Here is a 16,916-nt window from a genome sequence, read left to right as displayed (position 1 = left end):
GCCCAGCACCCTGGTGACGTGACCGGAGAGCCCTCTTGTTGCGATTGGTCAATATACCCGTTAATCAAATCGGTTGGCCCCGTTGTCGGTTAAAATATAAAATTATATAAAACATGTCATGTATACGGTTCTCACCAAGTATTTCAAGTTATAGCCCTTTAGAACTGCTTTTTTAAAAATCGTGACTGCATAATAAATATTGTTTCATATAGTTGTTCTTTTATATCTGTATGTTGTAGCGAGCAGATCATGAAACAACAACCAAACGATGAAGAACTGTGAGATGTCGCGAGAGTTGGATCCGCGGGCGCGCGGGCGGGAGAGTAAATTCTGGAAAAAGTGTAGTTGGTGTCGCTGGAGAAGGAAAGGTGGAGGGAATGGCGGGGGGGTCGGGACTTGTATAACGTACACAGCGTGACATTGGAGGGCAGCGTTAATATAGGTTGAGTATTGATCGTCGAGGTAGAACAGCTTTGGTCCAAGTAGCTTTTACTTTGTAGGCCTTTGATGGATTCGAGTTCCAGTCGGTTTGCTCGTCCTGTGGGTTTCAACGCTTGCAATAATAGCAGTAGTTTCTAAAGATGTAGGATAAGATTACTTTATTTAGCAATCGCATTTTTAAAAATGCATTACCTTATCTTCCGTTTGAATCCATCTCCCTCAATTAAGTAAATAGATGGAAATAGTTAGCTGGTCAGGAAACATTTGGAGAGATAAATAAGTAACTGTTGGGTCCGGTGACTTCTTATTTGGATCCTCAGTTAAGTTTCCCCCTACGTATAAGGTGCATGATTCGTTGAAAGTTTCCAGCATTTTTCCGTTTTTACTTCAGGTTTCCAGCATCCGTAGTATTTTGGTTTTAGTCTTTCTCGTATGAGGCATGGTCGTGGAGGACCTTATTGTCTTAAACTGTATGGGTTTTGAAAGACGCTGTGGATTACAGTCCATCTTTACTGTCTGACATCAATGACGATTTACAGAAAATTTAAATGAAAACCATGCCGAGGGTATTACAGTTTGGTAATAAAGTAAATGTGCTGTTGCCAGGTTCGTGGGTGACAAAAATAAGTGGAAAAGCAAGTAGTGATGGTAATAGAGTACTACGGATGGATACAGGTAAGTTAATTAGGTAGGCAAAAACTTGGCAGACTGAATATAATGTAGGAGTATACGAGCAGGATATTATTCAAATTGAGAAAGGTGCAGCCGGGAGCAGTTTGGGGTCCTTGAACGTGCATTTAAAAACTAGCGTCCAAGTTCAGTGGGTAACAGAGAAAGCAAATGGAATGTGGCTCTGATTTCAAAGCGAATGTAGAATCAAAGTAGGGGCGTCTTGCTAATACTATACAAGGCATTAGTCAGATTACATTTGGAATAGTGTGAACAGTTTTGGTCCCTTTTAATAGGGAAATATATATTGGTATTGAAGACAGCCAAAGAAAGTTCACTAGGTTCATCCTAGACATGTTGGGATTCCTTGGATTGAATAGGCTAGATCTATACTCAAGGTTCAGAAGAATGTGACGAGACCTTATTGAGCGATTCTTAGGGGACTTGACAGGGTAGTTGCAGAGAAGTTGATTCCCTGTGTGGGAGAGTCTAAAAGCAGAGGGTGTAATCTTTGAGCAAGGAATTATACATTTATGGCAGAGATGAGTAGGATTTTAGTGACATCCTCAGTGACAAATTTCTGGAATTTTTTAGTGTAGCCGACTGTTGAGGCTGAGTTGTTAAGTATACTTGAGGCTGTGATAGGCAGATTTCTACACATAAAAATAATCAACAGTTATGGGGAAAAGGCAGGAAAATGAATTCAAGGATTATTATCAGCCATGATGTAGGAGCAGAAGTTGCTTATTTGACCCATTGACACTGGTCCATAACTGACCAAGGATGTCAAAATGAAATTTTGATGACTTTTTTCAAAAATCTGGTCATTGTTGGATTAGGTCTGCATTTATTACACATCCCTAATTAGAAACTTAGAGGTGGTAGAGAGCTAGCTGCTTGAGCTGCTGGGAGTCTTTTGGGTTTAGGCATGCCCAGTGTTAAGAGAGTTCCAGGATTTTGGCCCAACAACAAGAGTTCCAAATTAAGATGGTGTGTGACTTGAATGGGAACATGGAATGGTATTTCCATACATCTGCTGGCTTTGTACTAGGTCGTAGAGGCCGTGGTTTGGCAAATGCCAAACTGCATGTTTAGCAGAAGTTTGGCAAGTTACTTCAGTGCATCTTGTAGATGTTGCACATTACTGCCACTGTGTGTTATAGTTTTGAACAAATTGAATATAGATGATTGTGGATGGATTACCTTGTCTTGGATGGTATTGAGCTTCTTGTGTTGTTGGAACTACATCTATCTAGGCAAGTGAAGTATTCCATCACACTCCTGATTTGGTGCCTTTGAGAGGTTGGACAACCATTCGTGACACTGGAAATGGGTTTATTGCTGCAGAATTCCTTGTGCCCCATCATATATATATAAAAGTGATTCAATTTCATTCTGTCAGATTGATGTTATTGTAAGGTATGCGGCTCTAGGTGACTGAGAGTGTTGGCTTTTACAAAGGATTTTTAAAATTTGTTTCTGAGCTGCAATTGAAGACGCACTCTTACTTTGAAACCATAATTACCTTTAAGTAGGTTGTGGATTATGTGACACTGGACTAGATCACTAGGTTAGTGATCAAGTGATTATGAAGGAATGATGATGTAACACGTGACTGGGAGGGGAACTTGTAGATGGTAGGATACCCTCGTGCCTGCCATCCTTAATCCTGAAGGCTGTAGAGATTGTGTTGCCAAATGCTTGATTGAAGAACAAGTAGGTATGCACAGGGCATTAAAATGTAGTACCAAATAGACAAAACAAAGCAAATATCTTGTGATTTCTTTTTAGGTTTGTGTATGGTGTTCAAGCCCATTAAATGAAATTTAGAAAACCAAAATGATCTCTGCAAGAATTGAAACTTGGTTGGAAGCAACATGGCATCTCAAAGTTCCTTCACATTGGCTTCAGGCATGTGTAGAGTGGATTCAACAGGAGAACCAAGGTGTTACTTTAACGCAGGCCCAAATCAACAAACAAGTTTTTGAGCAATGGCTTCTTACTGATCTCCGAGATCTGGAGTATCCAATTTTGCCAGAAGGAATCTCTGAAATGCAGAAATGCGACCTCAATGGATTTTACTGCTTGCAGATTGATTCACTAGTTGATGTCAGCCAAGCTGCATACAGCCAGCTGCAAAAAATCAGGGGAAAGGACACTACTAATGAACAAGTGACATCAACACAAATATCGCAAAGATCTTGGGAAGCAAAACCAACCCGAATGTTGATGCTGCAATTAACGGACGGAGTCCAGGAGCTTCAAGGTATGGAATATAAGCCTATTCCTGCTTTGCATAGCGGCCTTTTACCAGGCACAAAAATCTTGTTGCTGGGTAATATTGCCTGCCGATTAGGAGTTCTGCTTATTAAACCTGAAAATGTAAGGATGTTGGGGGGTGAAGTGGAATCTCTTATGGAAGAAAACTCCCAAGAGAGACTACTTGCAAGGTTAATTGGGGAACCATATGATACTGCTGTAACCAGAGTGAATAATAATCAAAATACAGCCGAAAGGACTAATGGGATGCCTCAGCTCTTGGAACCTTCGGATGATGAGCTTTTGGCTGGTTTTGATGAAAATGATCTGTTTTTGGAGTCCAGAATTGATTCTGAAAGTGGATATTGTAGTAGAACTGGCACTTTAAGTTGTGTTTCCAATTGCACACAGCCTTTGAGCAGCAGATGGCAAAGTATGGACTCCCAGACTCCAGAAATGTCCAGAGGATTTCAAAGAGAAGATAGGGAATTAATAGATTGTAATGATGAAGACTTTGATGAGTTTCCCATGGATGAATTTGATGATTTGTTCATCCAGGGTGAATTGAATGCAGAAACTGAGCATGATAGAGCAATGAGCCAGTCCCCAAAATCTCTCAAATCCTTAGTAGAACAGCCACAGAGAAATAACGTAAAGCATGTTGCAGAAGCAACAGATAGCAGACCCAGTACATGCCATGAGCAAAGTGTATTAGCTGCTGATAATACTTCTGGCTCTCAAATAAAAAGCCAAGCTAACCTTCTTAAAAGTGGCATACATACTGAAAATGCAAGGCCGGGTTCCATGCTAAATGATCACAATTCCATGAAAAAGACAGGCATTACTCCTGTGGAAGGAATAAATAATACAACTGTTCTCACTACGGAACTGAGAAAGGAACAGCTTAATTCATTAACGCTGTATGAGTCCTTTGACAGAAGGCCAAAGAACGACTCTGTACCTGAAATTCTGTGCACCATGTCTAAAGTAATTTCAGGTTCTTCTGGCACTGGAGGCAATTTTCATAATGATGATGCAGGAATAAGCAATATGAATGGAAGAAAGGTCAACGATCAATTTGTGGGATTGAATTCTCTACCGTTTACATACCTAAATATTCTTTTAGATAAGAAACCTGATGTAATAACTGTGGTACAAATCAAAGGGTTCATTGTTACCTTACTGGACAAACTCACAAGTAATGATGGACTGTGGAGTATTAAAGCTAGAATATCAGATGGTACTGCCTACATGGATGTAGAACTTGGTGATAACATTTTGAGAAGCTTGATTGGTTTTTCAGTAGCTGAAATGAGAAACTCAATAAAATGTCCTAATCAACAGCAAAAGATAACCGTGGGGTTACAAAAATGCCAACAGGAGTTGGTGGACCTTTGTTGTCTAATGACTATTGAATTTAACCCAACTCTAACTACTGCTAGAGTCTTGGCTTTCCGTGAAGTAACTGTAGAAGACCTGCAGCATTTAGAATGCCGGGTACATTCAGAAAGAATGGTGATTAAATAATTAAACAACTGGAGTTTGAGATTTATTTTCTGTGTGCTATTGCATTACAGATTTGGAGGATTATTTTAATCAAATTAAAATACATGTGTTTAACTTGTGAAATTTGACTTCTGAAAAATAAACAATTTTTAAAATGTTTTAATTTTTTCATTGTTAACTTTCAAGCAGCTAGAATTTACCCTGTTGTTTGATGGTCTTTGCTTCAACCGGCATGAAGACACTAAAAATGCAATTTAACTACTGAAGTTAGCATATTCAACTTTTTCAGGAAAATGCAGAATGTACTGTAATGAGATAACTTGCTACAAATTATTGATAAGGTAGAATCATTTTTGTTGCAGAGCGAGTGAGCTGTTTTTGTTAATTGTCAGTTTCCTATTTATCTCTGCATTATGACATCCTGATCATACGCAGTGTGAAATCATGACTCTAGGACTGAACATCTGAGTAATTTTACTGTTCTAAAACATGTTTGTTGCTCCCTTTGAAATATGGTATTCTTGTATCTGTCTTAATGAATGCAAGGCGGAAAGCTTTTGATATGCAGGTAGTTCTCCTATAATGCAATAGTTGCGTTCTTGTGTGAGTGCGCTATAGAAAATCGTGTTATAGGGAAATTGGTACAGAAAATTGCTATACCTGTACAGCAGAAAGTTCATGTTATCCAAACAGTGTCCACTATTCATCAATTACGTTACAGCCAATTCGCACTAATGAATCATGCTTTATAGCAGAACTACCTGCATGTCTTTTTTTTTCCAGCTATGTAATGCAATGGATAGTTCCACAATACAACAGTTGCATAATAGACCTTTCAAATTTTAAACTCCTTCATTCATTAAAATGTGGGAGTCATTTATTGTTTATGTACTTTTCTCATTTGTGTGCTGTGATGATTGACCTACCCTCTATATATAATAAATTTCATATAGGCCTGGCGTGGAGTTATGGCCCTGAGTGGATAGCATAGGACAGGTATGAATGGAATCTGGAAATGCAAGGTTTCTGTCCCAAAGATAGAGCGTAGCAATACCTGAGATAGCAAGGTGTAGAGCTGGCTGAACACAGCAGGCCAAGCAGCATCACAGGAGCAGGAAGGCTGACGCTTCGGGCCTAGACCCTTCATCAGAAGGGTCTTTTTTAAAAAAAAAAGGTAGTTTTTTTTGAACAATAAAGGAATTAAGGGATGCGGTGAGAACGCGGGTAAGCGGATTTGAGTCCACGAAAGGATCAGCCATGATCTTATTGAATGGCGGAGCAGGCTCGAAGGGCCAGATGGCCTACTCCTGCTCCTAGTTCTTATGTTCTTACCTGTCCCATTTCTCCTCTAGATGTGCTGTAATGGTTTTGATAGCCAGCTGAATTGAATTGCATTAGGTTTATTGTCACACACACTCACATGAGTACAGTGAAAAGTTTACAAGTTGCCACCTATGGTGCCATCTTAGGTACAAAGGTACCTAGGCACAGAATCTTGGTTACAAAGCAGAAAAATAAGGAAAACAACGTTTAAAAAGTTAAATATTACAGTCTTTTTACTAAAACGTAGAAAAACAAAGAAACGGCATTAACAGTTCTATACCACAGTTCGTAAGCACCTAGCTGCGCTGGACTTGCACTCCGCAAGGGCTCGACCTTACTGCCCCATGCTATCTACTCCCACTGCCAGCCGCCCAGGACCACCTGATCTCCACAAAAGGTGGCAGCAGCAGCCGAAAAGAAAAAGATGAAGATGCAAGTGAAAAGGATAAAGGATGCAGAGGGGCTCGGGAGGCAGAACGCTACCTACCCTGCTGCATCTGCCATTTTGATTTGTGTGATTTAATCTAAATAATGCATTAAAAACAATTCAGAAAATGTTCACTTAGCCTATCCCCTCTCCCTAGCCAAGTCTTAGGTATGAGAAAAGGTTGGATAGGCTAGACCTGAGTACATTGGACTTTAGAAAAATATGAGGTGATCTTATTGAGACATAAGATCCTGAGTGGATTTGTCAGGGTGAATATCGAAAGAATGTTACCCTTTGTGGGAGATGCAAGAACTAGAGGACACAGTTTGAACAACATTAGAGGTCTTCTGCTTAAGGTGGAGGTAAGAAATCTTTTTCTCTTGTATCACAATGTTTTCAAATTCTGTTTCCCAGAGAGTAGGGGATGAGGGTATTTGAATACTTTCAATGTGGAGCTACATAGTCTGTGGTTAATAGGATTAGGCAAGAATGTGAATTTGAGGCTATAGCCAAACCAGCATCCTTCAAGGTGCCAAATGGCTACTCCTAATTGTATATTCTAACCCCCAATTGCACAGTCAGATTCCCATTGAGAGGTTATTGACCTGAGATATTAACTCTTTCTTTCTACAGATGCTGCCTTACTGACATTTTTATTTTAGATTTCCAACATCTGCAGTATTTTGCTTTTATATTAGAACTCTCAATCATGAGCCATAACCAAAGAAACTGATTTAAGGTGATTGGCATAAGAACCAGAGCGAACATGATTTATTTATACACTGAATTCTTATGATCTGGGATGTACTGCCTGAAAAAGTATTGGAAACAGATTACTAACATTCAGAAAAGGATTGGATAATTAAGCGAAAAGAAAAAAATACAGCATTATATAGAAAGTGTTGGATTATAATTAATTTGTTGCACCTGCAAAATGGCAAACACAGATACAATGATGTCATGCCATTGAAGGAGTGGAGATCTGCAAGACATCTGTGTAGTTCACCAATTCTTTAATTGCATCCACAATTCCTGTGCCATCTATTCCCTCCTATATCATTTATATCCCATGCAATTCCCTCCTCAAGCCACTCTTCCCATGCCATCGAAATGTCCAAGCCATTTCATCTCTATAACTCCACACCTCCAATAACTAGAGGAGACCTGCAAAATGTTTTAGCTGTGTTAGTACCTATTGCAATAATACATCTTTAAATAACGGATTTCTAACTATTTCACCAATGTTCGGAACAGAATCAAAACATAAAGCTATCCATGCGTAACACATAGTAAATACACACTTTTTACCATGAGTCTGGCCTTGTAACTCGTTTATAATAATCAAATATGAAGCCTGAATGGAAACTATTTCCAGATTGAAAAGGCAGGTTTGCATCTGATGGCCTTAATGTTACCTGAGGAATAAACACTCCACTTGAAATTTGATTTACAATTTAAGCAGGTATAATTGAAGAAAAGAGCTTCATAACTTCCAAACTTGTTCTATTACAAACTTTGTTTAGGATTCATGTTTCACAACAGAGGAAATGTTTCCTTTTGTTGGAAAGTGTGTTACTGGGGACAATGAAAATAAAATAACCACTGATAAATCCAGCAGGGAATTCAGAAGTAATATTTCTACTTAAGTAGCTAGCGTCTACAGGGAGTGGTTGAAGTGAATATTAGAGATTCACTTAAGGAGAAGCTAAACATGCATATGATGGAGAAGGGAATCAAGAATTCTCAAGGGATTAAAGGACGAAAGATTGAGGGACACTTACATGGAATGGTTGAGCCGGCATGCTTTTCACCTGAATGTTGAATAAACCTTAAATTATCTAATTGACTATCATTGCACAGTTGTGCACCAACCACTAACAAGCCCCTTAACAGATGCAACCCTTAAACAGACCCCAGACAAAAAAAATTAGCATTGGGCGATTCTGTGATTAAATGTAAACTAACAGGTACCTATCCAATCTACTAATTTGTCTACAACAAAAAAAAGTGCTGGAAAAGCTCAGTAGGTCTGGCAGCATCTGTGGAAAGACCCTCAGAACCCTTCCTCTTCTTTTTGTTTCTGATTTACAGCATCTGCAGTTTTTTTGGTTTTATTTACTAATCTGTCTATGTATGTAATCCAGAAAATGTGTACAGATCTCTTTGCAAGTCAAGTAATCTACTTTTGCATTGCATGCAAAGTTTGGTATTATTTGATCTGTACCCAGTACTAATTAGTTGTATACATTTGAACATAGCAATTGTTCCAACGCTGACCCCTAGGGATGATGGTCAAGTGGTTATGTCACTGGACAATGTCCAAGGTTTCCAATACAGCAGCTACTGTTATCGACATTCACTTAATGAAATTCATGAAATTATCATTGTTGTAAAAACCTAACTCATTTACTAATACTTTTTGGGGAAGGAAATCTGTTGTCCTTATTTGGTCTGGCTGATATGTGACTTTAGGTTCTCAGCAATTTGGTTGACTTTAAAATTGCCTAACGAGCTTCAAAGTTAATTTGAGATTGGTAACAAATGTTGGACCTGTCAGTGATGTCCAAATCCCATGAAAGAATAAGAAATAAAACATCGCTTATGCACTCTAGTTTATACTAGTTTTAATGATGGAACCACACCAAAATAAACTCACTTGTTCTTTCACAGCTTCTGGTTGATCTGCTAACTGTTTCCAGCATTTTATTTTGTTCATATTTAAAGCTTTTGGAATATTTTGCTTTTGGTTCACTCTCTGTTCACTGTCTTGTAATCAAAACACTATTCACAAGATGCTAATTTGGGGTCACATTGATCCTAAAATGCAATCCAGGTTTCATTGTATTTTGAATCACCTTCATATGTAGTCACCTCTTTTGGGCTAGATTTTCTGAAACCAATTTGCAGGTAACACAGTATAATTAATGTTTTGATTTGTTTGTTCTATCTGCCATATTCATCACTACCACAAAACATCTATTCTGCCTGATTTTATATGCATGCTTTAGGGTCTGATATTTTATCAGCTTTATTTGGAAAAAGAAACCTATCTCACTGACCACGAAGAAAGTATTTGGTAGAATTAGATTTTAGTTCACAACTTTATGCATAGTGTGAGTTATGACTTCAGCCTTTATATTACATAACAAATTCACAAGGACAGACATTTTATCAATTGTTATCCTTGTATTCTTTGGAAAATTACGTACAGTGTAAGATAACCTTTCAAAACTCTTCTAACGAATTGTTGAATATGCTAGGATGATAATTAAACAATAAGTACAGATTAGATTTAATTAATCAATTGTTCGCAATGGTTAAAAAAAAACATTATTCAGTGTAGATTAATACCATCAATCTTAAGGTATAGTCCTGACACTTTTTTAGCTATATGAGAAAACTAAATATTAGACCACCAATCACAATGTGACCTGCACAAGTTGTCTAATTAGTTTCCAGTAAATGTAAACCAAATGTTTGGTTAAATGGAAGAAAATAATTCTCAATTAGTGCACCGTGCGAGCAACAAAGCTTTATGATTTAAAGTCATTAGCGCAAGCAAAATGAGTCACAAACTGATCGATAATGAGTTCTCTGTTATACCATACATTAGACAAGTAAAATGGTCAAATATATAACTTGATAGTCATCAAAGTGGAGACGATATTCATAGGATTATGGAGGACATGTTTATCATTTATCCTTTATCAATCATAGCGCCTTTGTGTGTATATATTCTATGAAATAGATGAAAGAAAGAAATAACTTGGTTTTATACAGCACATTCCCAAACTTGGTATGGTGTAAAATGTTTTATCCACGAAGTGTGTTTTGAAGTATAATCAGAAGTGATGTGGGGAACATAATAGACTTTGTATACAGAAAGCCTTTCATAGGATTGTGCTTGAGAGGCAAGAGAAGAGAACAGGAAAAATTGAAGGTCATTAGGTGCAGTTGAGAGTTTCAGAGATGGTAGGGTGAGGTAGTGCCGTATTTGGGGATAATTATAAAAATCTCCTGTCTTCGATAGTATGGAAACATAATAACCCCAATGTCTTGCAAGACAGTTTCTATGTTCCTTTCAATTTTTTTTTGCCTTCTTGGAGATGCTTGGCAATTTTCCCTGCTAAAGAACCTGCAGGGTTGTTAAAATGGACTCGCAACCTGCAGTCCTCTTGTGTCTTATGCTAAGATATTGATTGCTATTTAAAGTGGCAGTTAATGCCCTTGAAGAGGCTGAATGATACTTTGGACTGGGCTTGAGTGAATGACCGCTTCTAACAGTGACCAGTTGATTTGTAGTGAACAAGTTATTGCAGAAGATTTTGAATACTACTTGCAGGCATATAGAAAATAGGAGCAGGAGTTGGCAATTTAGCCCTTCGGCCCTGCTCTGCCGTTCAACTCAATATCCTGTTCCACATTTTCCACATATCCTATGATCTCTTTAGCCCAAAGAACAATATTTAAATCCTTCTTGAAAACATTTGATCCTTTGGCCTCAACCACTTTCTGTTCCAGTTGTGGCAAATATCATCCCTTACAGGGTTCTGAGGAAGGGTCACTTGATCCAAAATGTTAACTCCGATTTCTCTCCAAAGATGCTGCCAGGCCTGCTGAGCTTTTCCAGCAATTTCTATTTTTGTCTCATCATCTCTTACAGTTCATTTACTGCTGGATCTTTGAAGTGGACTTTTCAAACACATTGCAAAATTTTATGGGACGTTTTATTAAGATTTCACCGATGCTGTTAGGTTTATTCTTAAAAATTGTCTTGAAAACTTTGTGTAAATGAACAATTGTGCTTCTGTATCTTACTGGCGACCCTGCAGGAATCAGCAGGTGAAGGGGAGTAATTTGTCATCAGTATCTTGTTAGATTAATGCCTTGGTTTGTGGGAGGAATGAATGGGGGACATGAGAGTAGATAATTAAACAACAATCACTGCAAATGTAGGGACACAAGAAGGTGTACCCCTTCATTTTCCCATGCCCCATCCTCCATTCACCTGCTTCCCAATAGGTAGTTATTCTTACTCTGAACCTGTGAGTGAGTGCTGGATCAGGCAATCTATGTACCCTCTCACACAGTTTCTAAGCCATCCAATTTGTACTTTCCATTTAAGTGGCTGCATGCAGTTAACAAAATCTCGCCCATGAAAATTGCAGCTGGGGAGCACTTTAGTGCAAAAACTGCAGGTTTTTGATTCAGTACCTCCAAGCATATTCAAGTTATACAATCAGCAATTAGGACCAAAATATTGCATGCTAAAATCAAATTTTCAAACCACCATATCTGATTAACACTGCACCAAATTAGCGCCTGTTATCACTCTTTCGTCAAAATAACTCACTGGCCCTCTGAGCTTCAGTTATTCTTGTACTTCAACTGAGTGGCCAACCTCGTGCAAGTCCAGTGATTAAATATGGGAATGAGGTTTGAGCTTAAAAAGGACACCACAGCAAAGTCATCGAGTCATAGAGATTTATAGCATGGAAACAAACCCTTCGGTACAACTTGTCCATGTTGATCAGATCTCCTATATAATCGCAATAATCGACAACACTTACCAGTGGCCAACCATTTTAACTCCCCATCCCACTCCCTTGATGGCATGTCCATCCTGGGCCTCCTCCATTCTCACAATGACACCACACCCAAACTGGTGGAGCAACACCTATTCCACCTCAGGAGCCTACAGCCCAATGGCCTGAAAGTAGAATTCACTAGTTTTAAAATCTCCTCACCCTCCGGCCTCATCCCATATCCAAACCTTCCTCTCATCCCCACCTCCCTGATCTGACGCAACCTGTCCATGTTCTCTCCCACCTATCTACCCAACCCATCCCACTGACCAAATCCCTACCACTCCCTACCTGTGTGCACCTATCACCATCCCAGCTACCTTCCCCCAGCCCCACCTGTCCTCCATCGAGTTATTTCCCAGCTCCCTTTCCCCTCCCCATTTCTGAAGATGGGTCCCAACCTGAAACATCAGCTTGCCTACTCCTCTGATGCTGCCTGACCTGCTGTGTCCCTCCATCTCCACACTGTGTTGTCCCTATTTGGTCCATATCCGTCTAAACCCTTCCTATTCATGTACCCATCCAGATGCCTTTTAAATGTTGTAATCGTATCGGCCTCCACTACTTCCTCGGGCAGCTCATTCCATATGTGCACCACCTCTGCATGAAAAAGTTGCCCCTTAGGTCCCTTTTTATATCTTTCCCCTCTTACCTTAAACCTACGCCCTCTAGCTTTGGACACCCCCACACCAGGGAAAAGACCTTGCCTATTTACCCTATCCATGCTCCTCGTGATTTTATAAATCTCTATAAGGTCACCTCTCAGCCTCTGAGGCTCCAGGGAAATTGGCCCCAGCCTAATCTGCCTCTCCCTATAGCTCAAACGCTCCAACCCTGGCAACATCCTCATAAATCTTTTCTGAGCACTTTCTAGTTTCACAACATCCTTCCTATAGGAGAGAGGCCAGAATTGCGCACAATACTCCAAAAGTGGCCGAACCAATGTCCTGTACAGCTGCAACGTGACCTCCTGACTCTTATGCTGAATGCACTGACCAATAAAGGCAAGCGTACCAAATGCCTTCTTTACTATCCTATCGACCTGCGACATGGCCTGATATCAGCGGTGGGCAAGTTGTTGGAGGGAATCCTGAGGGATAGGATTAACATGTATTTGGAAAGGCCTTGTGCATGGGAAATCATGTCTCACTAACTTAATTGAGTTTGTTGAAGAAGTAACAAAGAAGATTGATGAGGGCTGAGTTCAAATTTAATTCTGATTTGGCATTCACACAATGGTATTTATTTGTAGCATTTGCTACGTAAATTGTCATGAGCAGGATCTTTGTTCTCCTTTGTTATGCTAGAGGTTCTAAGACTATTGTGTCCAACTATTGTTCTAACTATTATTAGCTCATTTACGTGGACTAAGAACAAGTTTGTTCATCAGGTACCCTGCAGGCCGCAGTAACCAAAGACTCGTTTATCTGCCACTGGGCTTCCAATTATGGCAAGTAGAATTGGATGATTTTGAGGAAATGCTTCGTGAGTCAGTTTCTCTCCCATATTTGCTGATGATTTGCCTTGAGTGAAAGAAAAATTGAAATTTGCCACTCCCCCCATGATGAAAGGTTGGTCAAGCCTGCTCAAGCGCTTTTAATCTTCATCATAACTTGCACTGTCTTTTATTCAGATTTGATTTATTTTGTGTTCATTTGGTTTTGTTGATGAATGTTAATTCAATGTTAATTCTTCTCATCTGATGTGATTGATACCACTTTGTCTAATCTTTGCCAGTTTTAGGCTAATCACTCTTATAGTCTACTTACTTTAATAGTCAGAAACAGTAAGAACTGCAGATGCTGGAGTCAGAGATAATACAGTGTGGAGCTGGAGATACACAGCAGGCCAGGCAGCATCAGAGGAACGGGAAAGTTGATGTTTCGGGTTGAGACCCTTCATCAACTTTCCTTCTCCTTGGACGCTGCCTAGCCTGCTGTGTTCCTCCAGCTCCACACTGTGTTATCTCTTACCTTGTTTGATTCGCTCACTGAGCTGATTCATTAGTTTGCAGACGTTTCATTACCCTGCTGGGTAACATTATCAGTGCAGCCTCTGATGATGCGTTGTTGTATTTTCCTGCCTGGTATTTAAACTCTGGGGTCTGTTGGAATTGGTTACCTCATTTCCGGTTTTTCTTTTCAGTAGTGTGTTTATAGGATCTAATTCTATGTGTTTATTGATGGGCTTCTTGGTGAAGAACCAGGCCTCCAGGAATTCCTGTGCCTGTTTCTGTTTGGCTTGGCCCAAAATCCTGACGTCGTCCCAATTGAACTGGTGGTCCTCCGTGTCTGTGTGTATGGAGACGAGAGAGTATTATTCGTGTCTTTTTGTTGCTAGCTGATGGTTCATGTATTTTCATAGCCAGTTTTCTTCCTGTCTGTCCAATGTAATGTTTGTCGCAGTCCTTGCATGGAATCTTGTATATTGCATTAGTTCTGTCCATAGTGGGTAAGGGGTCTTTGGTTCTTGTTAGCAGTTGGTGTAGGGTTGGTGTAGGTTTGTGTACCACTCTGATGCCCAGTGGCCGTAGGAGTCTTGTGGTCAGTTCAGATATGTTTTTGATGTATGACAACATGACCAGTATGTCAGAAAACTGGCTACGAAAATACATGAACACTAACTAGCAACAAAAAGACATGACCAATACTCACTCGTCTCCATACATACAGACAAGGAGGACCACCAGTCCGTTTGGGACAACGTCAGGATCCTAGGACAAGCCAAATAGAGACAAGCACGGGAATTCCTAGAGGCCTGGTTTTCCACCAAGAGGCCATCAATAAACACATAGAACTAGACCCTATATACACACCGCTGCAAAGAAAAAACAAATGAGGTAATCAACTCCAATAGACCCCAGATTTTAAATACCAGACGGGAAAATACAACAACACATCATCGGAGGCTGCACTGATAATGTTACCCAGCAGGGTAATGAAACGTCTGCAAACTAATGAACCAGCTCGGCAAGCGAACCAACCACAGCATCCACAACCCGAGCTACAAATCTACTCAAGAATATTATCTCTTACTTTAATAGTCATCATGTACTCATGATGAAGCTTTTGTAAGAGACGTGGTTGTTACCAAAACAATCTAGACCAAAATAATGGTCCAAAAATTCAATCTGTATACTGCTCTGAATCATTGCATAGTATAGCACAGAATGAGGTAACAATTTGACTTATCCTGTCAAAAATGACTTACAATTTCCACCCTGCCATCGCTTTCACCTGGTCCATCTCTGAATCTTCCCTTCCCTTACATGATATTTCCATTTCCATTTCTGGGGTAGACTGGCCACTAATATCCACTATAAACCCACTGACTCCCACAGCTATCTGGACTATAGATCCTTGCACTCTGCTTCCTGTAAAGACTCCATCCCTTTATCTCAATTCCTCAGTCTTCATCGCATATGTAAAGATGAGGCCAACTTTGACAAAGGGAGCCTCCAAAATGTCCACCTTCTTCCTCAACCGAGCTTTCTCCAGCACCATCGTCGAAAGGGCCCTCAACTGGGTCCAACCCATCTCCTGCACTTCTGCCCTCACCCCCTCTCTTCCTTCCTGCAACAGCAATAGGGTTCCCCTTGTCCCGCCAGCATCCACATCCAGAAGATCATCAGACGCCATTTCCACCACGTCCAGCGAGATGTCACCACCCGACACAAATTCCCTCCCCTCCCTTGTCTGCCTTCCGCAGAGACCGTTCCCTCTGGGACACCCTGGTCCACTCTTCCTTCACCCCCAACACCCTCCCCACAGCCCCATGGGACCTTCCCCTGCAACCGGTGAAGGTGTAATACCTGCCCATTTACCTCCTCCCTCCCCTGTATCCAAAGGCCCAAACATACCTTCCAAGTGAAACAACACTTCACCTGCACCTCCCAGAATCTAGTCTACTGCATTCGCTGCGCACAATGTGGTCTCCTCTACATTGGGCAAATGAAGCATAGACTGTGTGACCGCTTTGCAGAACATCTATGTTGTGCTTGCAAAAAAGATCCCGAGCTTCTGAAGAAGGGTCTAGGCCCGAAACGTCAGCCTTCCTGCTCCTCTGATGCTGCTTGGCCTGCTGTGTTCATCCAGCTCTACACCTTGTTATCCCTGAGCTTCCCGTTGCCTGCCACTTTGACACACCACCCTGTTCCCAGGCTGGCATCTCTGTCTCTGCCTTGCTGCAGTGTTCCAGCGAAGCTCAGCGCAAGCTAGAACCACACCTCGTTTTCCGCTTGTGGACCCTGCAGCACTCCGGATTCAATATAGAGTTCGATAATTTTAGAGCCTAAATTCCTAACGCCCTACCCGACACACCAGACCTTGTTATCACGTAGACTACCATTACACACTATCTATTGTTAGTCACTAACCATTAACAGCTATTCACCCTCCTAGCCAGATCATTATCAACTCCTTTGTCTATCCAACTGCTCTTCTCTATCTTTTGGGCTCTCTCCTTTATCCTATCCTTTACTCCCTACCCCACCCCCTCCCTATTTTCTGCATATAAACCGACATTTTCCTAGCTACCATTAGTTCTGAGGAATGGACACTGCACCCGAAATGTTAACTCTGTTTTCATGTTATCGTGCTTCTAATGTTTGTTCTGTGAAAGATTAAATCGTCAGAATCCACTGTTGCGCTCATTGTGAAGACAACCATGTCAGGGAGAATCTAATGTTACATATTATATTTTGCATG

The 16,916-nt window shown here is 40.4% G+C and overlaps 1 protein-coding gene across 9 annotated transcripts; it reads left to right on the top strand.

The window, feature by feature from the left end:
- The first annotated feature begins 21 nt into the window (after positions 1–21).
- Positions 22–5,032, top strand: rmi1 (RMI1, RecQ mediated genome instability 1, homolog (S. cerevisiae)). Of its 9 annotated transcripts, none has more exons than XM_048592754.1 (3): positions 349–442; positions 833–1,116; positions 2,902–5,032. In XM_048592754.1, the coding sequence occupies exon 3, from the start codon at positions 2,950–2,952 to the stop codon at positions 4,894–4,896; it is 1,947 nt and encodes a 648-aa protein (XP_048448711.1). In that variant the 5' UTR covers positions 349–442; positions 833–1,116; positions 2,902–2,949; the 3' UTR covers positions 4,897–5,032. The 9 variants fall into 9 exon arrangements, with proteins under 9 accessions (XP_048448740.1, XP_048448733.1, XP_048448749.1 ...); XM_048592767.1 differs by having other exon boundaries at positions 354–442; positions 1,048–1,116; XM_048592783.1 differs by lacking the exons at positions 349–442; positions 833–1,116 and adding an exon at positions 22–278.
- Positions 5,033–16,916: the final 11,884 nt, after the last annotated feature.

Source organism: Rhincodon typus, chromosome 3 (assembly GCF_021869965.1).
Source record: "Rhincodon typus isolate 14 chromosome 3, sRhiTyp1.1, whole genome shotgun sequence".
NCBI lineage: Eukaryota > Metazoa > Chordata > Chondrichthyes > Orectolobiformes > Rhincodontidae > Rhincodon > Rhincodon typus.
The sequence above is the reverse complement of the archived record's forward strand: the minus strand, read 5'-3'. Positions and strand labels throughout refer to the sequence as shown.